The sequence below is a fragment of the Orbicella franksi genome, chromosome 4 (genome assembly GCF_964199315.1).
Source record: "Orbicella franksi chromosome 4, jaOrbFran1.1, whole genome shotgun sequence".
Lineage (NCBI taxonomy): Eukaryota > Metazoa > Cnidaria > Anthozoa > Scleractinia > Merulinidae > Orbicella > Orbicella franksi.
The window spans coordinates 24942557-24962403 of NC_138148.1; the positions used below are offsets into that span (position 1 = coordinate 24942557).

The 19847-nt window shown below is 40.0% G+C and overlaps 1 protein-coding gene across 1 annotated transcript; it reads left to right on the top strand.

The window, feature by feature from the left end:
* Positions 1-1379: 1379 nt before the first annotated feature.
* Positions 1380-12693, top strand: LOC145485077 (carbonic anhydrase 2-like). Its single transcript, XM_081463724.1, has 5 exons — positions 1380-1857; positions 2497-2589; positions 10288-10366; positions 11801-11970; positions 12330-12693. The coding sequence occupies exons 1-5, from the start codon at positions 1432-1434 to the stop codon at positions 12435-12437; spliced, it is 876 nt and encodes a 291-aa protein (XP_081319850.1). The 5' UTR covers positions 1380-1431; the 3' UTR covers positions 12438-12693.
* Positions 12694-19847: the final 7154 nt, after the last annotated feature.

Here is a 19847-nt window from a genome sequence, read left to right on the forward strand (position 1 = left end):
AAAACCCCGACTAAACGGTTAAAAACGACATGTTTTGGCGAAAGTTTGGTATTGAAAGGGTTAAATCTATCTAGCCCAAAATCTGGACTAGAAAGGTGATTGGCTCCTAACAACCTCGCAAGGGTTTTCTAATGTAACAGACACGGTGATTGGCTTCTAAGAATAGAGAAAGAGAGAGCCTGTGAAATGTCGGGAATAATGTGCTTGTCGTTGGTGACGTGATGATCGAGATGGCGGATGTTGAGGTTGATGTTCGTTCGCGCGCTGAAAGTTTTGTGAAAGATGACAAAGCCATGACAAAAGTTCTCAAAACGTTCGACGGTGTTGACAACTTAGGCGCCGAGCAAAGGGATAGAATTGCGATTTTTTATTGGCAGCAAAGACGTTTTTGCGGTTCTGCCAACCGAATTCGGGGGAAATCGTTGTCATTTCAACTAATTCCTGGACTCCGTGTTGAGCTACATAATTTGGACTACAGCCATTACCCAAAAAGTCCGATTGCAATTGTTATTTGCCTTCCAAATGCCCTAATTGAATGCGACATAAAGGAATTGAAGCATCGATGGATTTCGTGCACGTGTTTGTCTGGCAACGATGCTGACAAAGGTATTGGTCCCGCTGGCCTATTCTCGTTTAGAGGTTTTTTCTCGCGGCTTTGCCGCTCGTGAAGCGAATCGAAGTATTTCCGTCCGCCGCGCGAGAAGAAACCTCTGGTACCCTGGGTTGGGTAATAAAAAAGGGTGTCAACGACGTCCTCAGTACCACCCAGGTTTACGGATCTGAATTTTAACCCCACATTCTGTCGTTGAAAGTAAATGGAACTGTGACGTGAGATGTGATGGTTCTTGTAACCAACTGTCTTCGTTTGTTTGTGTGCTATGGCAAACACATCTTGAGCTACATCAGAAGCATATAACCTCTGCTTCTGGCTACATTTATAGCACTACCTAGTCATATGCCCGCCGAAGCACGCGCAATATGGTCATAAGTACATTCTAATCGCCGTAATCCCTGCTGCCCCCCCCCCCCCCCGCAAAAAAAAACAAAACAAAACAAAGAAAAATGTTTTTTTTCTTCCCTCTTCTCAGGAGCGAAGTGGAAGTACGGTAAAACAGATAAAACAGGTATAAGTATTAACTTAAAAACTATCTGTGAAACTGATCTAAAAAAGTGGTATGATCTCAGAAATACTTAGTTTTCAACACACTTTCTGTTGCCTTCGCCAGAGTTAATTGAAACAGTGTCACTGCATTTATGACCAGTGCCTATTTGCCGCTGGCCTCTCAGGGATGAATAATGTATCTGAATGGCCCTCATTGTAAACAAAGGGGCGAGAAAAGGATCATTTTGAAGTATTCGTTATCGTGCTAAGAACAGTGAAGATACAGTGAGGATACACTGCGTGAAACAAAGAGCAAGATATTAAAGGCAATGATTAGCTTAGTTATTCATCAATTGCTGATAACCTATTGCGTAATAATAAGAGGAAATCATTTAATCAACCAGGTTGAATATTTTTTTACAGGCTACGGTCCAGTGGACTGGGGAAAAGTATCACAAAACTGTGACAAGAGTGCCCAGTCTCCCATAAATATTGAAACCAGCTCGTTAATAAAGGCCCCGAACGGCAAAGGTTTGAAGCTTACTTGTGACAACTCCGGATATGTCAGTGGAAAGATCGTCAACAATGGACATGCTCCAACATTGAATATCGACAAGACCAAAGGAACATGTCGACTTAGCGGGGGTCCTTTAGGAAATAGCAAGTACAAACTGCAACAGTTTCATTTTCATTTTGGTTGTAAAGACGACGAAGGATCTGAGCACACTGTGGACGGCGACGCATATTCCGGAGAGGTACGCGATGTAATTGTACACTAGAATGTCTCTGCCTAGGAGTCATATTTCTTGACAGTTGGTATGAAAACAACTATATGAATAAGACACTAAGTATAATATAGTTTGAATAATGTGAAATTTTCTCGGTAAGCTATCAGTCGATTGTACTGGAAGAAAACTTTCCAATTTCTTAATCTATTTTAGTATTCAAGTTGTTTGATGTTTGATAGCGTCTTTTATTATATAAAAACCAGTGAAATACCAGTTGAACTTTCGCGCGAAAAATTGATATTTTCACACGTGAAAATGGCATGTTATCTTCACATATGAAAAGATCGCCGTTGCTATCCTTACATACCAAATGGCGCCTTTCGCAGCGAAAGTGAAATGGTTTTTTTAATTTCATTGATGTTTATATAATAAATAGAACATTACATGGCCACTTGGAAACACGAAATTTCTCTTCTCGCGTTCAAAAATATTTCACTAGTTCGCTGCGCTCACTTTAACACTCGAAGAGAAATTTAGTATCTCCGCGCGGCCATGTAGTGTCCATTATTTTTGCGTTGTTGTACATATACGACATAGTTTTTAATAAAACAATAAGGGTATTAACTAATCCGTATTTCTTCATTATCTCTTTTCTCTCTTTTGTAGCTTCACTTGGTGACTTATAACACAAAGTACCGCGATTTTGCTACCGCTGCTGATAAAACCGATGGCCTGTCCGTTATTGGTGTATTCCTTCAGGTATGACAAATATTAAGGTTATTATAAGGTTATTATAAACAGTTCAGCAAAATAAAAAAACGGAAAATAAGAAAAGAATGCAACAAAGAATTTTGGGTACCATGAGGATATCACAGTTTTGACTTGGTACAGACCACCAGACTATCTTTTCTTGAATGAAACAGATCAATAAATTAAGGAAAAATACGACTGGTGAAACCAAGGTAATATAAGACATATTAATGAAATCGTAGGCTTATGGGAAAACAGAAACCATAAAACAGAAAGTGCTAGAATGGTGGTCGACTCGTAGTAAGAAAACAACGGATTTTTAACATGCAATTACGCTTTTGTAACAACTTGATAAACTGATTCACGCATATTTTGTACAGGCAATTTAGTGTCATTGTCAGAGAAAACCGGACAGTACCAAAAGATCGAGGTCGGCCGCTTATCTTCATCTTTTCACAGTATAAAAGCTATCCGAAAAGATTAACAACCATGACATTTGCCGAGGTAGGCGTTCGGGTTTCTTCGAGATATCGCCACATCATGATTTTGGCCTCTCAAGCGGTCGAAAATGGCCGAAATTTCGGGCAACTTTAAGCCGCCGAATCATAATTTGAGCGTGACTCAAATTTTAGCCATTTTCAGCGAGTCATTTTTCAAAAGTGCGGCAATTTATTTCCACAGAAAAACAATTTTGTGATAGTCTCTTGCACTGTTATCAATATCCAGTTTAGGTAAAACTGGCATCCACAGGCAAATCGGAGTAATCGGTCTCGCAAAGTCCAAAAAAAGTCATTAGTTAGAAATATTCCCGCCAAATATTTAGCGAAGAATATCACCTTATTCCGACTTTCTGCGATTGTTATTCATGATTTATGAAAGATCTGCAAAAAAATAGTTAGCTGGACTGCAGAAGAGAATTTTTAAGCTGTGACATCGTTATTAACGTACGTAAACATTTCTAACTCGCCAACTCCTTACCATTGTCTAGGCTAAAATTCTATTTTTAACGTCACGCTGCATGGGAAAACAAAGTGTATCCTCAGTTCGATGCAACCTCGTTCCCTGGGAACGAGGTTGAGTTCGATGGTCTTTTTTGCTGTTGTACAGAGCAAACTGCGAGTTAATAGTGAGCAAACTTCATCTCTAAATTTAATTTTGGGACTTCTGCAAACCCCTTGTTTACATCTATTTCTTGTTTTCGAAAGGCGTGACGCATTACAGATTCAAAGACGATTAGATTAGACGATTAGACTTCGAAATGTCGATCTTACCTATTAAAAGGTTCCTCCTTGGTTTTGAAAACATTAATTCTTCTTTCGGATCAGAAAAAGCGCCAAGCATTGCGGGTGGCGGGTCAGTTTCTCGTCAATTATTAGCGTGCAAACAAGAGGGTCGAGGAAAGACGTCAGAGGTGGTGTCTATTTGGCGCAGGCGAATGTAAACAACGAGGAAATACAGGTTGCGACAAAACTTCGCTGCTATCCGACCTACGAGAGGATCATAAAGGACAGACGACTGGAATACCAGTAAACATCTCAGTATGTGTAATCGTTGCTAGGTCAGGATTCCCAGCGGAAATTTTTCCTGCCTTCGTTGTTGTCGTTTGTATCGTCGCAGGTTTGTACACCGTCTTGTTTTCCGATTCATTTCCTTCCTTTATTACCTCGTGCACGCAATTGACGTCGCAGGTTAGTACACCGTGTTGTTTGCCGCTCTGAAACGTTTTTTTTTTTCAACAAAAGTAATTTAATGTTGCTCTTGTCAATATCACCACAAACCCCCCCTCAATGCAACGAAATTACATCCAAAATTAGTATTGATAATTAGATTGCATGTTTGTGAACCATCTCAAAGTGAATTGAATTACATTTTGCACGCAACTGAGTTGCTCTGAAGATTAAGGGTAGCTTTGGGGTGGTTTGTGAAAAAAAACTTGCGGAGGGAAATAAATTTTCATTTACCCGGACAAAATGTAGTTCCATCCGTGTTAAGAGAAATGGGATGGTAACTCAAGAATATCTACAGAAACAAGATGGTTCAACTGATCTGAATGTCAAAAATAAAACGAAATAATGAAATGGATTGTTAAAAAAGAAACGATATTCGTCCAGACAGTAGTGTTTTTATCCTCGCTGCCCCAATCAAGGAGGGTGCGGAGGTGGAACTATGAGGCCGGGAAGAAGTACCATTGCATAGTGGCAACGGAGAAGGGACTCCTACCCCCATCTCACCACCACCCATACCCTGTTTGCAAGGGGGTGGAAGAAAAATCTGCTGTCCTGGACGACATTTCAATTTCATTTAAATTAAGTTGTTTTTATTTTTGGCATTTACATGTAAACCAGCTGGGTGGGTTTTTTTGTTTTGTTTTCGTCATTTGGTTTCTATGGATTTTCTTGGGCAGCTTGCGAGATCGAAAACTCAGACCTCCGACCTCAGACCCGAGATATCGAGTTGAACACTCGAAGATAAAATTCGTATCCACGCACGGGCATGTAATATACTCTATTTACACTTAAAAGCCATTTGAATGCGATGGCTCGAGGTGCGTTGCGTGACAGTTTCGTATAATTACATACTAGGGATCCTTATGCTTCGATTAATTCTGCTAAATTAAGAAGAGTTTTCCAGGTCTGAGTTTTCGAGACACCTTAAGACACCTTTGAAACAGCCAAATATTATCTCGAGCTTCATAGCAAGCGGTCGTGAGTCAATTGCATGCACGAGGTAGTAAAGGAAGGAAATGAAACGGAAAACAAGACGGTGTACAAAAGCTTACAAACCTACGACGATACAAACGACAACAATGAAGGCAAGAAAGATTTCCGCTGGCAATCCTGACCTAACAACAATTTCATGTATTGAGATTTTTATTCCAGTCGTCTGTCCTTTGTGATCATTTCGTAGGCCAAATAGCAGCGAAGGTTTGTCGTAATCTGTATTCCTCGATGTTTACATTCGGCTGCGCCAAATAAGACACCACCTCTGACGTCGATCTTTCCTCGACCCTCTTGTTTGCACGCGAATAATTGAAGAAAAACTGACCCACCACCCGCAATGCTAGGCAATTTTTCTGATCCGAAAAAACAGTTTATGTTTTCAAAACCAAGGAGGAACCTTTAGATAAGATCGACATTTTGAAGTCCTGTCGTCTTACCTTTGGATCTGTAACGCGTCACGCCTTTCGAAAACGAGAAATGGATGTAAACAAGGGGTTTGTAGAAGTCCCAAAATTAAATTTAGGGTAAAAGTTCGCTCACCATCGAACTGAGGATACACTTTGTTTTTCCATGCAGCGTGACGTTAAAAATAGAATTTTCGCGGGAAAATGTAGCCTAGACAATGGTAAGGAGTTGGCGAGTTTGAAATGTTTACTGACGTTAATAACGATGTCACAGCTTAAATATTCTCTTCTGCCGTCCAGCTAACTATTTTTTGCAGATCTTTCAGTAAATCATGAATAACAGTCGCAGAAAGTCGGAATGAGGTGATATTCTTCGCTAAACATTTGGCGGGAATATTTCTGACTAATGATTTTTTTTTTGGACTTGAAGAGACCAATTACTCCGATTTGTCTGTAGATACCAATTTTGACTATAAAACTGGGTATTGATAGCAGTGTAAGAGACTTTCACAAAATTGTTTTTTGGTGGAAATAAATTGCCGCACTTTTGAAAAATGACTCGCTGAAAATGGCTGAAATTTGGGTCGCGCTAATTAACGATTCGGCGGCGATATTTGGCACCTCGTGAAAACCCTCGAATTAAAGCGAAAGACCCCAAATATATCTCAGTCAACTAATAAAGGGCCAAATATTATCGCATGAAAATAAGAGTTTCTGGAATTTGTACGAACTATCTTTTAGGCTCACATAAAGTTGCCCGAGATTTCGGCCATTTTCGACCGCTTGAGAGACCAAAATCATGATGTGGTGATATCTCGAAGAAACCAGAATGCCTACCTCGGCAAATGTCATGATTGTTAATCTTTTCGGATAGCTTTTATACTGTGAAAAGATGAAGGTAAACGGCCGACCTCGATCTTTTGGCACTGCCCGGTTTTCTTTGACAATGACACTTAAATGATTTCGAGTGCAATTTGGAACAACTAAGCACAAATAAATTTTTAAAGACTACGAAAAATTGCACGAACCTTTGAAAAATTTACGAGTGCTTATTTATTCCAAATTTCAGGAGAAAAATCATTTGATTAGCTCAGCTTATTCCCTTTCACTCCCTGTGGAGCATAGGTCCATGGAAACTGCCCGCTATGTCCTTCTGTTTTGGACCAACTTTTCAATCTCTTTCCAAGAGTAGCTTGCCTTTGACGCCTCATTGTCCACGGTTCTCCTCTAGCTGTTTCTAGGACGACCTTGATTTCTCTTTTCCTGGAGGTTCCACTTCAGTGCATTCCTGGTAATATTGCTGATCAGTTTTCTTACGGTGTACCCAATCCAACCCCACTTGCGCCTTTTAATCTGGATGTTGATTCGTTCCTGTTCAGTTCTTTCTCACAAATCTTCATTTCTTATAACCTGAGGCCAGTGTATGCCTATGATGGACTGTAAGCATTTGTTGACAAAGGACTGCAATTTGCTGGAGGTTGCTTTTGTTACTCTCCATATCTCTGACCCATGCAAGAGGACGGATTTCACGTTGGTGTTTAATGTCCGTAGCTTCGTCTTTTTGGATATCGTTTTAGATTTCCACACGGGACTCAGAATTATGAAAGCAGTTCTCGCTTTCCCGTTCCTCAGTTGAATGTCGCGGTCAGACCCGCCATCTTTGCTGATGTTGCTGCCAAGGTAGGCAAATTCTTCCACTTCATCAATTTCTTCCCCATCCAGTTCTAGCCTGTCTGCATTTGTGGTGTTAATCCTCATCCCCTTTGTCTTCGATTTGCTGATCCTAAGACTCGCCTTCGCTGAGATCATTCCCATCCGTGTTAGCTTGGATTGCATGTCCTGATGATTGTGTGAGAGCAAAGCGACATCGTCAGCAAAGTCTAAATCTTCTAGCCGAGTCATGAGGGCCCACCGTATGCTATCGCGATGTTTCTCTGTTGTCTGTCTCATTACCCAATCAATGACCAGCAAGAACAGAAAGGGCGACAGCAAACATCCCTGGCGTACTACGGTGAGCATCTCAATCAGTTCTGAAAGGACTCCATTGTGGATGACTCTGGAGCTGTAGCTGTCGTAGGTCTTCTGTATAAGGGTGACGTACTTCTCAGGGATGCCGTAGTGACGTAATAGTTTCCACAAAACGTCCCTGTCGACACTGTCGAATGCCTTATCGAAGTCGACGAAGGTCGTGTAAACGGGAGAGTTCCACTCGAGCGACTGCTCCAAGATGATCCTCAAGGTGGCAATGTGATCAGTACATGACCTTTCCTTCCGAAACCCAGCCTCCTCATCCCGCAGTCGTTTGTCCACTATTACTTTCAGTCTCTCCAGGATTATTCTGTCCAGCACTTTTCCGGCGGTTGATAACAGCGTGATGCCTCCCCAGTTTCAGTCTCCCTTTTTTGGTAGTTTGATCAGGTAGCCTTCTTTCCAGTCGTCCGGTAGTTCGTTCGTTTCCCAGATCTTCCCAAACAGCTCCTAGAGCATCTCTGTCGAGGTCCTTTAATCTGCCTTGATGGCTTCTGGTGGTATGTTATCGGGTCCTGCTGCCTTGCCATTTTTCAAATGCTGTCAAATGCTGGATGGCTCTCCTGATCTCTGCTTTACCTGGCCTGTTTCCATTGACCTGTAAAGGTTCGTCGGCTGGTTCTCTATCAGGCATCTCGCTTGGCGGAGGTCTATTGAGCAGCGTCCTAAAGTGTTCTGCTTACCTTCCTCTCTGCTCTTCTTGATCGGTGAGCATCTCTCCACTTTCGGCTCGAACAGGTCTGCCTGCGCTCTTTCTAACACCTGCCAGTGTTCTTGTGATGGAATAATGATCTTTCAAATCCCCTTTACCTGCTGCTTCCTCCGCCTGTCTTGCAAGGTCATCCACGAAGTTCCTTCGGTCTTTTCTCATGCTTTGCTTAACTTCTCTATTGACTTTAGAGTATCTGGTCCGGGCTTCCGCTTTCTTGGCTCTTGTTCTGCTACGGTTTAACACATCCTTCTCCTTCTTTCTAGCTTCTATCTTCTTCAGAGTATCTGCGCTGACATAGGCCTTATGCTGTTTAGACTTCCTTCCCAACGTTTCCTCGCACGTCTCCCTCCAAGCATTTTTCATTCTGTGTTACACTTGGTTGACTACTGCATTGCTCTCCTCTTCCCTGGATGTTGCTCGCTTTCTTGGAGACTTTCCTGGATGTTGCTCGCTTTCTTGGCGAGTGCTTGGTACTTATTGGACAAGGTAAGCTTGAACCAGTTCTTTGTTTTCTCATCCTTCAGCATCTCGATGTTGTATTTGTGGCTTGTCTTTTGTGAGCTAGTATGATAGTTTTTGAGCTTCAGTCGACATATGCCCACAAGAAGGTGGTGGTTAGAAGCCACATCTGCCCCTCCCTTTACTCTGACATTCAACAAAGACCTTCTGAACTTTGATGGTGTACAGGCAGATGTGGTCAATCGGGTTCTCGGTCTTGTTGTCGGGAGAAACCCACGTTGTCTTGTGTACCTTCTTGTGGGGGAAAGCACTACCTCCAATGACTAGCTTGTTAAAGGAACAGAAGTCAGCAAACAGCTCTCCATTCTCATTCATTTCTCCGATACCATGTGTTCCCATAACTGTCTCAAAACTTGTGTTATCACTCCCCACCTTGGCGTCAAGATCTCCAAACAACAGTAGCAGATCTTTCTTGGTTGCTTCATCTATGACAACCTGTAACCTCTCATAGAAGGCATCTTTTGCATCGTCGTCAGCTTCGTTTGTAGGTGCGTAACACTGGATGAAGGTGGCTTTTCCGATCTTGTGTGGAATCTGGCCGTGATGATTCTTGACGATACAGGATTCCAGCCTATGAGTGACTTGGCCGCTTGTGGGATCAGCATAAAACCTTCTCCCTCTGTTTGTGGAGCGTTGGCATGGTCATGGCCTGAGTAAAGGACGGTCTGTCCAGTTGACAGCCTTATGCACCCAGACTCGATCCATCTGCTCTCAAGATGCCTATTATTACTTGTTAATAATATAAAAGTGACAATTTCTGTCACCTTCAATATTTTACGTGACAAATGGAGGCATCAAGCTACTTAAAAATTTGACAATTCCTTGTGTTTAAGTACAACTAAAGAACACCCTTACAATAAATTACTACTTAGAGTACATTTATCTTATTACTTACAGTAAGTTAACAGTATCCGACGACACGTTTTTCATAATGTGAAGAATGAGAGACACTGAGACGTTTAGCGGTTTCTTGTCTCTTTTTTGTAAGAGTTTCCAAATTCTGGGTATTTTTAAACGGTTTTTTGTGTTCTGGTTATAGATTTCTGTCGCTTTGCATCAAAGAGGACGCGCGATGTAATCGTGACGTGGGATAGTATATACATTGGTGACGGTCGTGATTACATAATCTAAAATGAATCTCTTTATTGGAGATTTGTAGGTGAATATTTAACGACCCGGGAAAACTAACGGCGTGTCTCATCTTGAACTGAACCTTATACTACACGCCGGGGCGACCCTAACCAGCTGCAATAAAAATTCTACAGGTATTAAGTGTTGAAATTCTAAGAAGCGAAATGATGCTTTATTTGTCTCTTGAATAAAGGAGGAAGATGATGATGATGATGACAGCAACTATTCTTTGCGCAGACTGGCTAAGGCAATGCGGAGGATAAGGGACAAGGGTAAGGACAACATCGTTAATTATTATAGTTTAAAAGTATAAAACCTGGTCCACACTAGCGACACAACGACATAACAAGAAAACGTCTTAAATCGGTAATGTGAACATCGACATAACGACATAGGGCTAGGTGAAAAATGGAGCAGGAGACACGTCTTTTTGAAAATTCCCTGATACTTTTGTCATACAATATAAGATAGCAGCAAACCTCTTCGGCAGGTGTTTGTTCATCTATCCGAGCGGTCAATATTTTGTACTCGGCAACAGTCAATTCTTGCTCAGTCGAAGCCATTTTGAAAATAGTGCTGGTGGTGAACTGGGATCTACAGTTTTTGCGCCGCTCTGACTGGTTCTTTGTTATGTTGTTATGTCGATGATGTTCACACTTGTTTCAACACAAACATAGCGACTTAAGGAAAAGATCAGCTTTTTCCTTATGTCGTTATGTCAGGATGTTCACACTGCCAACATAACGACATAAACCCCTTCTTATGTCGTTATGTCGTAATGTCGCTAGTGTGAACCAGGCCTAACAAAAACCCTCATCCAAAGAGTAATCAGACTTTTGCATAATTAGAACTTTTAAAATATCGGATTCCTTGACGTGTATTAAACGACTATTTGCATGTAATACTGTTAACTACGAGTGACTATCTGTAGCATATGATCTGTAAAGACAAATCACATAGAACGCTAGATTGGAGAAGGTGCGAGGAACTGCTATGAGTGTTTTTTCTTTGCTTGTGTCTCTCATAAAGGTTCCCGTTTTCTCTTTTTCTGATTGTTTCATATTGGAGGAATGCACCCTCTCGTCTATCGACGTTAGCGAAAAAGTCTCTGAACTGCGAAAAGAACCAAAGCTGACCAAAATTCGAACCTCACAGGGGTCAGTCCCGACGATTTACGTCCTCAGATATATGTCGCAGCATAAATTAAAATCTCTCTAATAAATTTGATTTCTATCTGGCATTAGCACATTCCGAAAGAAAGCAAAATGAAAACCAAACTGGTTTAAAAAGAATATGTACAGCCAAAGGGTACATGTATCTGCTCTTTGAGTAACTGGGGTCGAAGGGCAGTGATGTATTTTTTGTTTTTTTCTTTCGTTTGCATTGCTAAACTGTAGGTCTGAAACGAAACGAGAATTCAATTCGAGTATTTAATTCATCCCTTCCCATAACAGGGTTTCAGGAAAAAAAAACTACTGTAAAGAGGATGTAGAACATTACGAATATGTCAGAGGGGGTCAGCAGGGTATTTAAATCTATGGCCGTGGAGTTGAACTCGGGTCTGCCATGGAAACAACACTTGATTGTGAAAACAACGTCGGTTTCATTGTTTCAAATAACAATTTTATAGTAAGCAGTTTTAGGTCCTTGGCAACGGACTCTACGACTTGGTGAGTACAGTTATATCCCAAAATACTGTCTTCCAGATCAACAATTTCAGGTGAATGGTTTGTCCTTGTTCGACTTGGTGGCTCAACTGAAAGATCTGTCAGGGAGTTCCTTTTACTCGTACAAGGGATCTCTGACCACCCCTCCCTGTTACCAGTCAGTCAGTTGGATTGTGCTTGAGGAGGCAATTTCTGCTCATAAAAAAGAGGTGAACGATGTTTTATTTCAAAACAGTACTTCAAATATGAGTGCTAACATACAATAGGAAACGTTTTTGCCTGGTCTTAATGACATGCGCCTGTAAAAGGTGAACGTAGGCTGAATAAATCGATATTCCCAAATGGTTTAGAAAAGACTGGCCCTTTTGCAATATAAAAACTTTCCTTAGGCAAAAAGGTAAGGATTGTAAGTTTATGACATTGCAAAGTGCAGGGTGTAATCTACAGTCTGTGACTGAGTGAGGTATTAATTCTAAGTGTAATTTCAATTCCCCTTACAACCTCGTGGTATCCTATTGAGTCACTGCAGCTTGTGCTGTAGTGTTAACAGATTCCTGTTTTCTTTTAGTTGGACGCTATGAGAGGTCTCCGCAATCACGAGAAGCAACCCATGTGTGGCAACTTCAGGCCACCTAAGCCAATAAACGGACGTACAGTGTCAGAATTCTCCGGATAGGCTCGGCTGATCACAACCACTCGGGACTACATCGAAGTTGCTATAAATGTTATGTAGTGGTAAACTGTTAGGGTATCATCGTGTAAAGCATGTAAAAGTTTAATTTAACACAGTGTGTAGTGAAATAAAAAACTAAAATGAGGTTGTTCATGACAAATTTACCAAGTAGATAGATAGATTACTAGTTTAATTCTTATAATTATCGTGCATAGTCAGCAAGTGCGGCAAAAAGAAGTCGAAACCTGGAAAAAGTTGCTTGCTGTTATCCTTTATTAACTGAAAAAAAGTGAACCCTGTCAATCACTACGGATCTGTGGATCACTGTGGGGAGCAGGGTTGGCGCAGTGGTGAGAGCGTTCGCCTTCCACCAATGTGGCCCGATGTGCGAATCCTGAACCCGGCAACATAAGTGGGTTGAGTTTGTCGTTGGTTCTCGCCTTGCTCCGAAGGATTTGCTCCGGGTTCTCCGGTTTTCCTTCCTCCACAAAAAAACAACTCTTCTAAATTCCAATTCGATCTGGAAACAGTGGACGAAGAGCGTCTATTCCTATTATTTGTTTATTTATTTATTTATTGTATTCATTGACCTACTTGACATGCCTTGAATTTGTTTCGTTTAAAAAATAATCCAAGCTGTTAACACGATACTGTTGCTACAAGGGAAAAGACTTTCTAAAACTTTCGAAATTAATGATAAGTGAATTAATACTCGGGCTTTTACAGCGCAGTTTCAGTGTTTTCAAGAGAAGGAACATTAGACAGGAGTCATACTGAACAAACATCGATTAATATTGAAACTAAAAAGCGGGAGAACAAATAGGTCGTTACGAAATCATATCAGTTAAATTTAATCAGAAATCTTTACACTTGCATTTACTTTTTGCTCTTTTTGACAATGATACATGAAAGGCAACCTGGGCAAAGAAATCAAGCAAAGACAAAACTACAGGATTAACAAATAGAGATCGAACTACCTTCCATAAAATAGTGAGGCCGCCGCCGTTCGCATTCTGGATAACGTCGCTTCTGTTGTTCTTCTTGTTGAGGAACCTCCACGTGGTTATCGTCGTCATCATCGAATTCGCTTTACTGATCTTATTGTTCTGAGGGAATCAGGCCATCATAGGAATTGAAATTGGAGATGTGGCGAATGGGTATCACTCCTCCCTCCTCTGCAGAGACTTGGGTTCCCTTTATGGAAATCTCGTGATAGGGGCTGGGTTTAAGCGAATGGAGAGCTTGTTACCCTTTTTTTGTTTCACTTACACCATCCGGCCAACTACAAGAGTGGGTGTTTGTGAGCGACAGGTGCGATTAGCATACTCTTTATTCTTAGAATTCCTGGGTTGATCTAAATAGGCAGCTTTATTTCACGAGCTGAAGTTTTGACTTCCATATCAACATCACTGAATTCGCGGCTTTTTGCTAGGTGACATAAACGGATGTGAAAGTGAGCCAGAGTCTCGTCGTCTCGTTGTTTGGCTTGTCTAAACAGTTATGTTTCGAACATTACATAGTTTTTGGACGAAAACGGCGTAGTCAGTTTGTTAACGGCGGGGCGTAAAATTCTTTGTATACCCTTGTGCCAGGTAGCGTGTCGAAAGCTTACAAAAATTGAAAGATTAAAATCTGGAGACTTGGGCTCGTGTATCAAACAAGACAATTGGAGTAACAGAGCTCGATGGCGTGTGGGGTCTTCCATATTCATAGCTACGTTAAGAAGGCGAAGCTGTTTTATTCAGTCGTACCATCCATCTCTGGCTGAGCGAGGAGACACCTGTATGCGGATCAAAACGAGAGATTGCAACAAAATTGATGCCTGTAGCCATCCTCGTCGTCATTGTTGCATCTTTAAAACTTTACTATAAGCTGATGTATCTTGTTTTTTAGTCAACCGATATTTTCAAACGATTTTTATATAAGTCCCTTCTCGAAGAGTGTCTATGGATGCCCCCTAGACCCATCTTCAAAATAAATTAAAAATAACAAAATTAAAATGTTTAGAGAAAGTTACATCAACCGTAACTGGTTTTCATGGAGGTCATCTTGCCAGATCAAGTGGGTCGAAAGGCAAAACAACATGGATAAAATGTAGAGGCGATAGTCCACAGAATCGGCAAACACCAACACCGGAATCACCAAACCTGGAGCTATACCGGGTTGTCCCCTGATATGAAGATAGAGAAAGTGCACGGGTTCTTAGAATCGTTCAAAATCCCTCGACAAAGCTCGTAGTTGAAACCACAACCTCACCAGCGAATCATCAACATTTTTGAGAAGGTTTCGTTGAAGCTCATAATTAGCTCTGCATTCGGGATGACCATGGAAACCATATGGAAACGAGTTGAAGCTGATACGCTCTCCCAAGAGAGACAAACCGCGACTTGTCAGAGCAAGTCAGCCATTGGCAAGTCAGAAAACATTTGACAACGACTTCGCTATCTTTCATATGCATAAGACTTGCCTAGTACTGAATTACCCAGAATGCTTACACCTTTGCATGTTTGAACTCAGCAAGCTCTCGTGAATGACCTTTACAGCAACATAAAGGCCCAAGACTTCCCCAAGGAACAATCGCTTCACAAAATGCCCCATAACGTTTTGTTTTATAGAACCTAAAATGTGCGACAACACGATCCCAAATGCGTTCTTTACCTATATAGATAGTTACATATATTCTTGTTATGTCGAAGGAAAAATAAGTGGCAGTACACTTGCTTATCGTTTTGTTGGATGCTACCAAACTTACGCACATTCGCTTTAATAGAAGTGCACCGACTACGATAAATAAATGGACAAACAAGAAAGTAGGTTGCAGTCGAACATAATTCTTGTCACAGTCTCTGTGAACATGCGTCAACATGCATGATGAGCCGAAATATCCATGTCTAAAATAGAATAAAAACAACTCAATACTTTATTTAACGTGGAACATACGCTTAGTTATATGGTTTAGTTATAACAACTGCACCAGCTTCTTTACAGATATGTCACAAAATATTAAAAAAATGAACAAATAATAGAAAATATTTAAACCTATTTACAGTTTAAAATAAAGGTATCACACAAATAAAATCAAAAAATCTCTCCTAACAATGCATTTCTTATATACTGCTTATAAATGTTTAACAGAATGCTAAGTAAAAATTCTCTTCGGAGGTCTTTTGAAAAAATAAAACGTAGAACGTTAAAGAATGTTACTGAAATGACCTTTTTTCAGTGTAATTTCTTATTCTTAACGAGAACGTCTTCAATCGGAAAAAACATTGCCTAAGGATGAACGTCCACACTTATATACTTCCTTCATGTCTCTTTGCTTTTGCTGAATATCGGCTTCAAACTAATAACCTCGCAAACTGATACAAGTTAAGTAGGTCATGTCAAGAGATTCAAACGAGTTTCTTATCGACACTTTATGCAGTCCTATGCAAGCACGGCTATTGCTCTGATATCTGTTTTCGATAAAGAAACCGAATTGAAACAGCTTGCTTTCAAGATTTACACAAAGGTTTTGTAATTTTAAAACAGGGATATCAACTCACTGAAAGTGTCATTTTCTTGCGGTATTTTCTAAGACACGAAGAAGAGTGTCAGTAAACATGATCCTGAACGTCAGCCTATCAAATTATTCCGTACTGCTAAAGTTTGAACTAATCGAGTTTAAAACAAACAGATGGTGGTTATAAGCAAATGTTACCTGATTTTCAGTCATTTTCAAGGGTAAGAGTTTCATAGGTAAGTGTCCCTTTATGATTGTTTTATGCGCTGAATATCGGACAATGTTTTCCACTGTAGTAGAGTACTTATAAGGTAGTGGCAAAATTATGTCGCACGTTACGAATCTGATGGCATTTGTTTATTCATTTATGTGATGGGTAACGAACAAGATAAATTGATAGACTGAAAGACGTCTTATTGCAACATTAATTTTGAACATTAAGAACTAAGCAAGAAAATCAGGCTTGACCCAAAATATACAAATTTTTGAAAGATGGATGCTTCAATTTTGCGCACAAAAATATTGACATGGGAGGGGTGTCCTAGAGCCATTACAACTCCAGTCCAGTATCTTGAAAATTCTTGTGGAATATTGGGTTAAGTGTGGTAGTGTCTAAGTAGAAGGGTTCTTTAACTACATGATATCAGAATTGTAGCTCGGGAAACCCTACATATTATTTGGGATAACGCTTAACAAAGATATAGTAGCCTCGTGCTCCACTCACAGGAGTGAAGAGGATGAGTGAGTGAGTTTACAAAGATAACATATCTATGAAAAAGCAAAGTTAGATAAGGCTTTTAGCAAGTTGAAAGGACAAAATTAGAACAGCAAGGGTAGCTGCACTTAATATCGGGCGTTCAGACACCTAGAGTGGTCTTGTACACCTTCCCTGTAGTTGGTACTTGGTGACAAGTACAGGAAAAGGCAAAAATAATGAAATAATATGCCGGCCGGGTTTATTGAGAAACTTTAAGTTAAGTTTCATCCTTTGTCATAATCAGATTTGGAGCAGCTGGTAGTAGTCAATGTAAAGAGACAAAGTCCTAAACGACTGATTTTTCTTCTTGGACAGTGAAAGGCCTTGGTCTACTTAACTTAAAAAAAAAACAGAACGAGATGGGAAAGAAACGTTTAGATGATTTACATCTTTGTTGGAGGGTTTGGAACTCCAGCCTAGATACATTACTTAAAAATATCTCTGCTACATTATATTATCTCAGTTCTATGAACTTTACATTTCATTCGTTCACTATATAATCACTTCAGTTACAAAAAGAAAATAAAGGTTTGGAAAGCGTGAAATGATGTTTCGCACCTAAATATAGTAAACTCCAACGAGTAAAAAAATCCCCTCCACCGCTGGTTAAACATTCAAAATGAACTCACGGGAGATTGCCAATCACTTAATTGTTTCGTGACGAACATTTGTTTTCTTGGGATGTTTCACCTGGTAACGCAGACTTACCCTGAAATAACAAAGGATATGTGTGCAATAACTGTTAAGTCTTGCATATAACATCTGTCCAAACGAGGTCTTGTCTTTTAGAGCTGTTTCATTTAGAATCAAAACGATCTCACAGTTTAGATCTTCTATTGAACAACGGACCACTATTTCGCTCTTGTCAAACCTTACAAAAAGACAAACCCGTTGAAAATGCTATTAAAGTTCTAAAAATACTATCAAATCAATGTAGTAAGCACTTGGTTTAAGTGGAAAAGAACACCGCAAAACACCAATGACCTCATGAAACCTAGACAAGGTGGAAAGTACTGAAAAAAAAAATGTCGGAAGTAGTTAAAAATACTGCGATGAACGACAAGAAAATGCATAAAGGACATGTGTCGGTTCTAGAGGAACTAAACTGATTGCTCAAATGATGAATACATTAGCTTTTGAACTGCAAGCGCTTTTTGTGTCAAGACTTTCATAGGACCATGTTTGTGTTTTACGTGTGGGCGCATCAACTTGGTTTACTGCTTGCAACCTCTGTCAATAGTTGAATTTCGCAACTCTGGTCAACCTTCACATTTTACGCCGGACAGAGTTCAAAGTTCTTCTTCTATTCATCCCAAAAGGTTTTAATGCTCTCGTGTTAGTGTCACCACTTTTATCATATCGGTCTCTTCTTCAGCTTAGCCCTAACATAAATGGTCTGCACAGGTTGTACATCATTCGTTCATTCCACTGATGGAAGAATCTTCTGCTTCTTCCAATTAAACGCCAAGGATGTTAATCGTCACTCATACGTAAGATGCATTGAGAGGTATGCTTTGGTGATAACATTTCATTGGCCAAGACCAATGCGATTCGGTGTCCTTTAACACCGGTATAAATTCTTTTTAACTAGTCTTAAGCATATTCTTTTATTTGAACAAAGGGTTTTTAAAGTTAACTACCAGTACGAGTGATCAGCCCGAAAACATCTCATAAATGGAACAGTTATGATTAGGTGAATGCGTAGGGAAGTAGTTCTTCCTGAAAAAAAGAAAAAAGAAAACACAACAACAAGAAAACAAAAACAAAAAACAAAACAAAACAAAAAACAAAACAAAACAAAAAAAAAAACAAAACAAAACACAACAAAAGACCCAGTTTATCATACTCGAAGTAGGTTATTTCTTTGTTCAGTCGTTTGAGGAACGTTTTTTGTCTTCAGTCTTTCATCATATGGATATCCTTGATGGATATTCCTGCGATGCGATAGCAGTTTTAAAGGGCTGATTTTCTTCTCATGGACTAACATACAAGCATCCTTTAATCTAATTGATCCAGAAAGGTCGAGAAAGCAGCAGAATCAATAATAACTTCTGAAACAAGACAGCATTTTAAAATTTTATGACGGACACCCGTCATCTTCAGTGTAACAATAACTACACCTGTTTTAGATCCGCGTAGCATACATTTACAGTCTTGTCTCCAGTCTTTTACCATATGGATATCCTTGATGGATATTCCTGCGATGCGATAGCAGTTTTAAAGGGATGAATGTCCTCTCATGGACTAACATACAAGCAATCCTTTAATCTAATTGATCCAGAAAGGTCGAGAAAGCACCAGAATCACTAAGACAGCATTCTTAAATTTTATGACGGACACCTGTCATCTTCAGTGTAGCAATAGCTACACCTGTTTTAGATCCGTGTAGCATACATTTCCAAAGATGTGTTATATTTGTAATGCTGTATTGCGTAAAGTAAGTTGTAATAGTGACGGTCGTTTTGTTCAGCTAGATTTTGCTTCCCAGAATCTGAGGGAGTTTTGGTTGCATGGTACTTACTTGAAAAATTCGAAAATTCTCGAATTTTTCGGAAACTTGTCCCCGTTTCGAATGTTCTCTGCACAATGGTTAGCCCCCTTACAGGAAATGAAATACAACACAACTAAATGCTTACTTTTGTTCTAATAAGTTCATCATGAATAATTAAGTCTCGAGAGGTGAGGTAGCGTTTTATGAACGAGAGGGAGTTTCTTATCGTGGCCGCCTTCGCAGCGTGGCGTTTTTTTTCGGTAAGTCCGGGTAGAGGAACCTTTTTTGTTGAAGGACCCATGGGTAAGGTATCTATGACTAATATTTTAAAATATTTATACACTTTTCTTATTGTAAAGATTATTTCGTTCTCCTTGTTTCATAGCGGAAAGTATGGTTCGAGTTGTAGTATTATTCGTCTTCGTCGTTGTGGCTTTAGCTTCTGAAGGTAAGATCCATTTAACCACGATTGTTTAATGGCGTAATAAAAATACTAAGGCTGTTGGAATTACAATGTGAACAATTGAACAATTTTGAAGGAAAATCCAGCAGGTGCCACGGCTTTGAAACATTCTAAAGCGCACACAGCTTGTTTTGAGGGCCTGCATAATTAACAGGCACAAGGCCTTGCACGTCGTTAATCGGAGAAATTCGATCATTTCT

Coding starts and splice junctions, on each gene's coding strand:
- LOC145485077 (XM_081463724.1), top strand. CDS start 1,432: ATGATTAGCTTAGTTATTCATCAATTGCTGATAACCTATTGCGTAATA. Junction 1,858..2,496: donor GCGACGCATATTCCGGAGAG/GTACGCGATGTA, acceptor TCTCTTTTGTAG/CTTCACTTGGTGACTTATAA. Junction 10,367..11,800: donor GCGGAGGATAAGGGACAAGG/GTAAGGACAACA, acceptor ACTGTCTTCCAG/ATCAACAATTTCAGGTGAAT.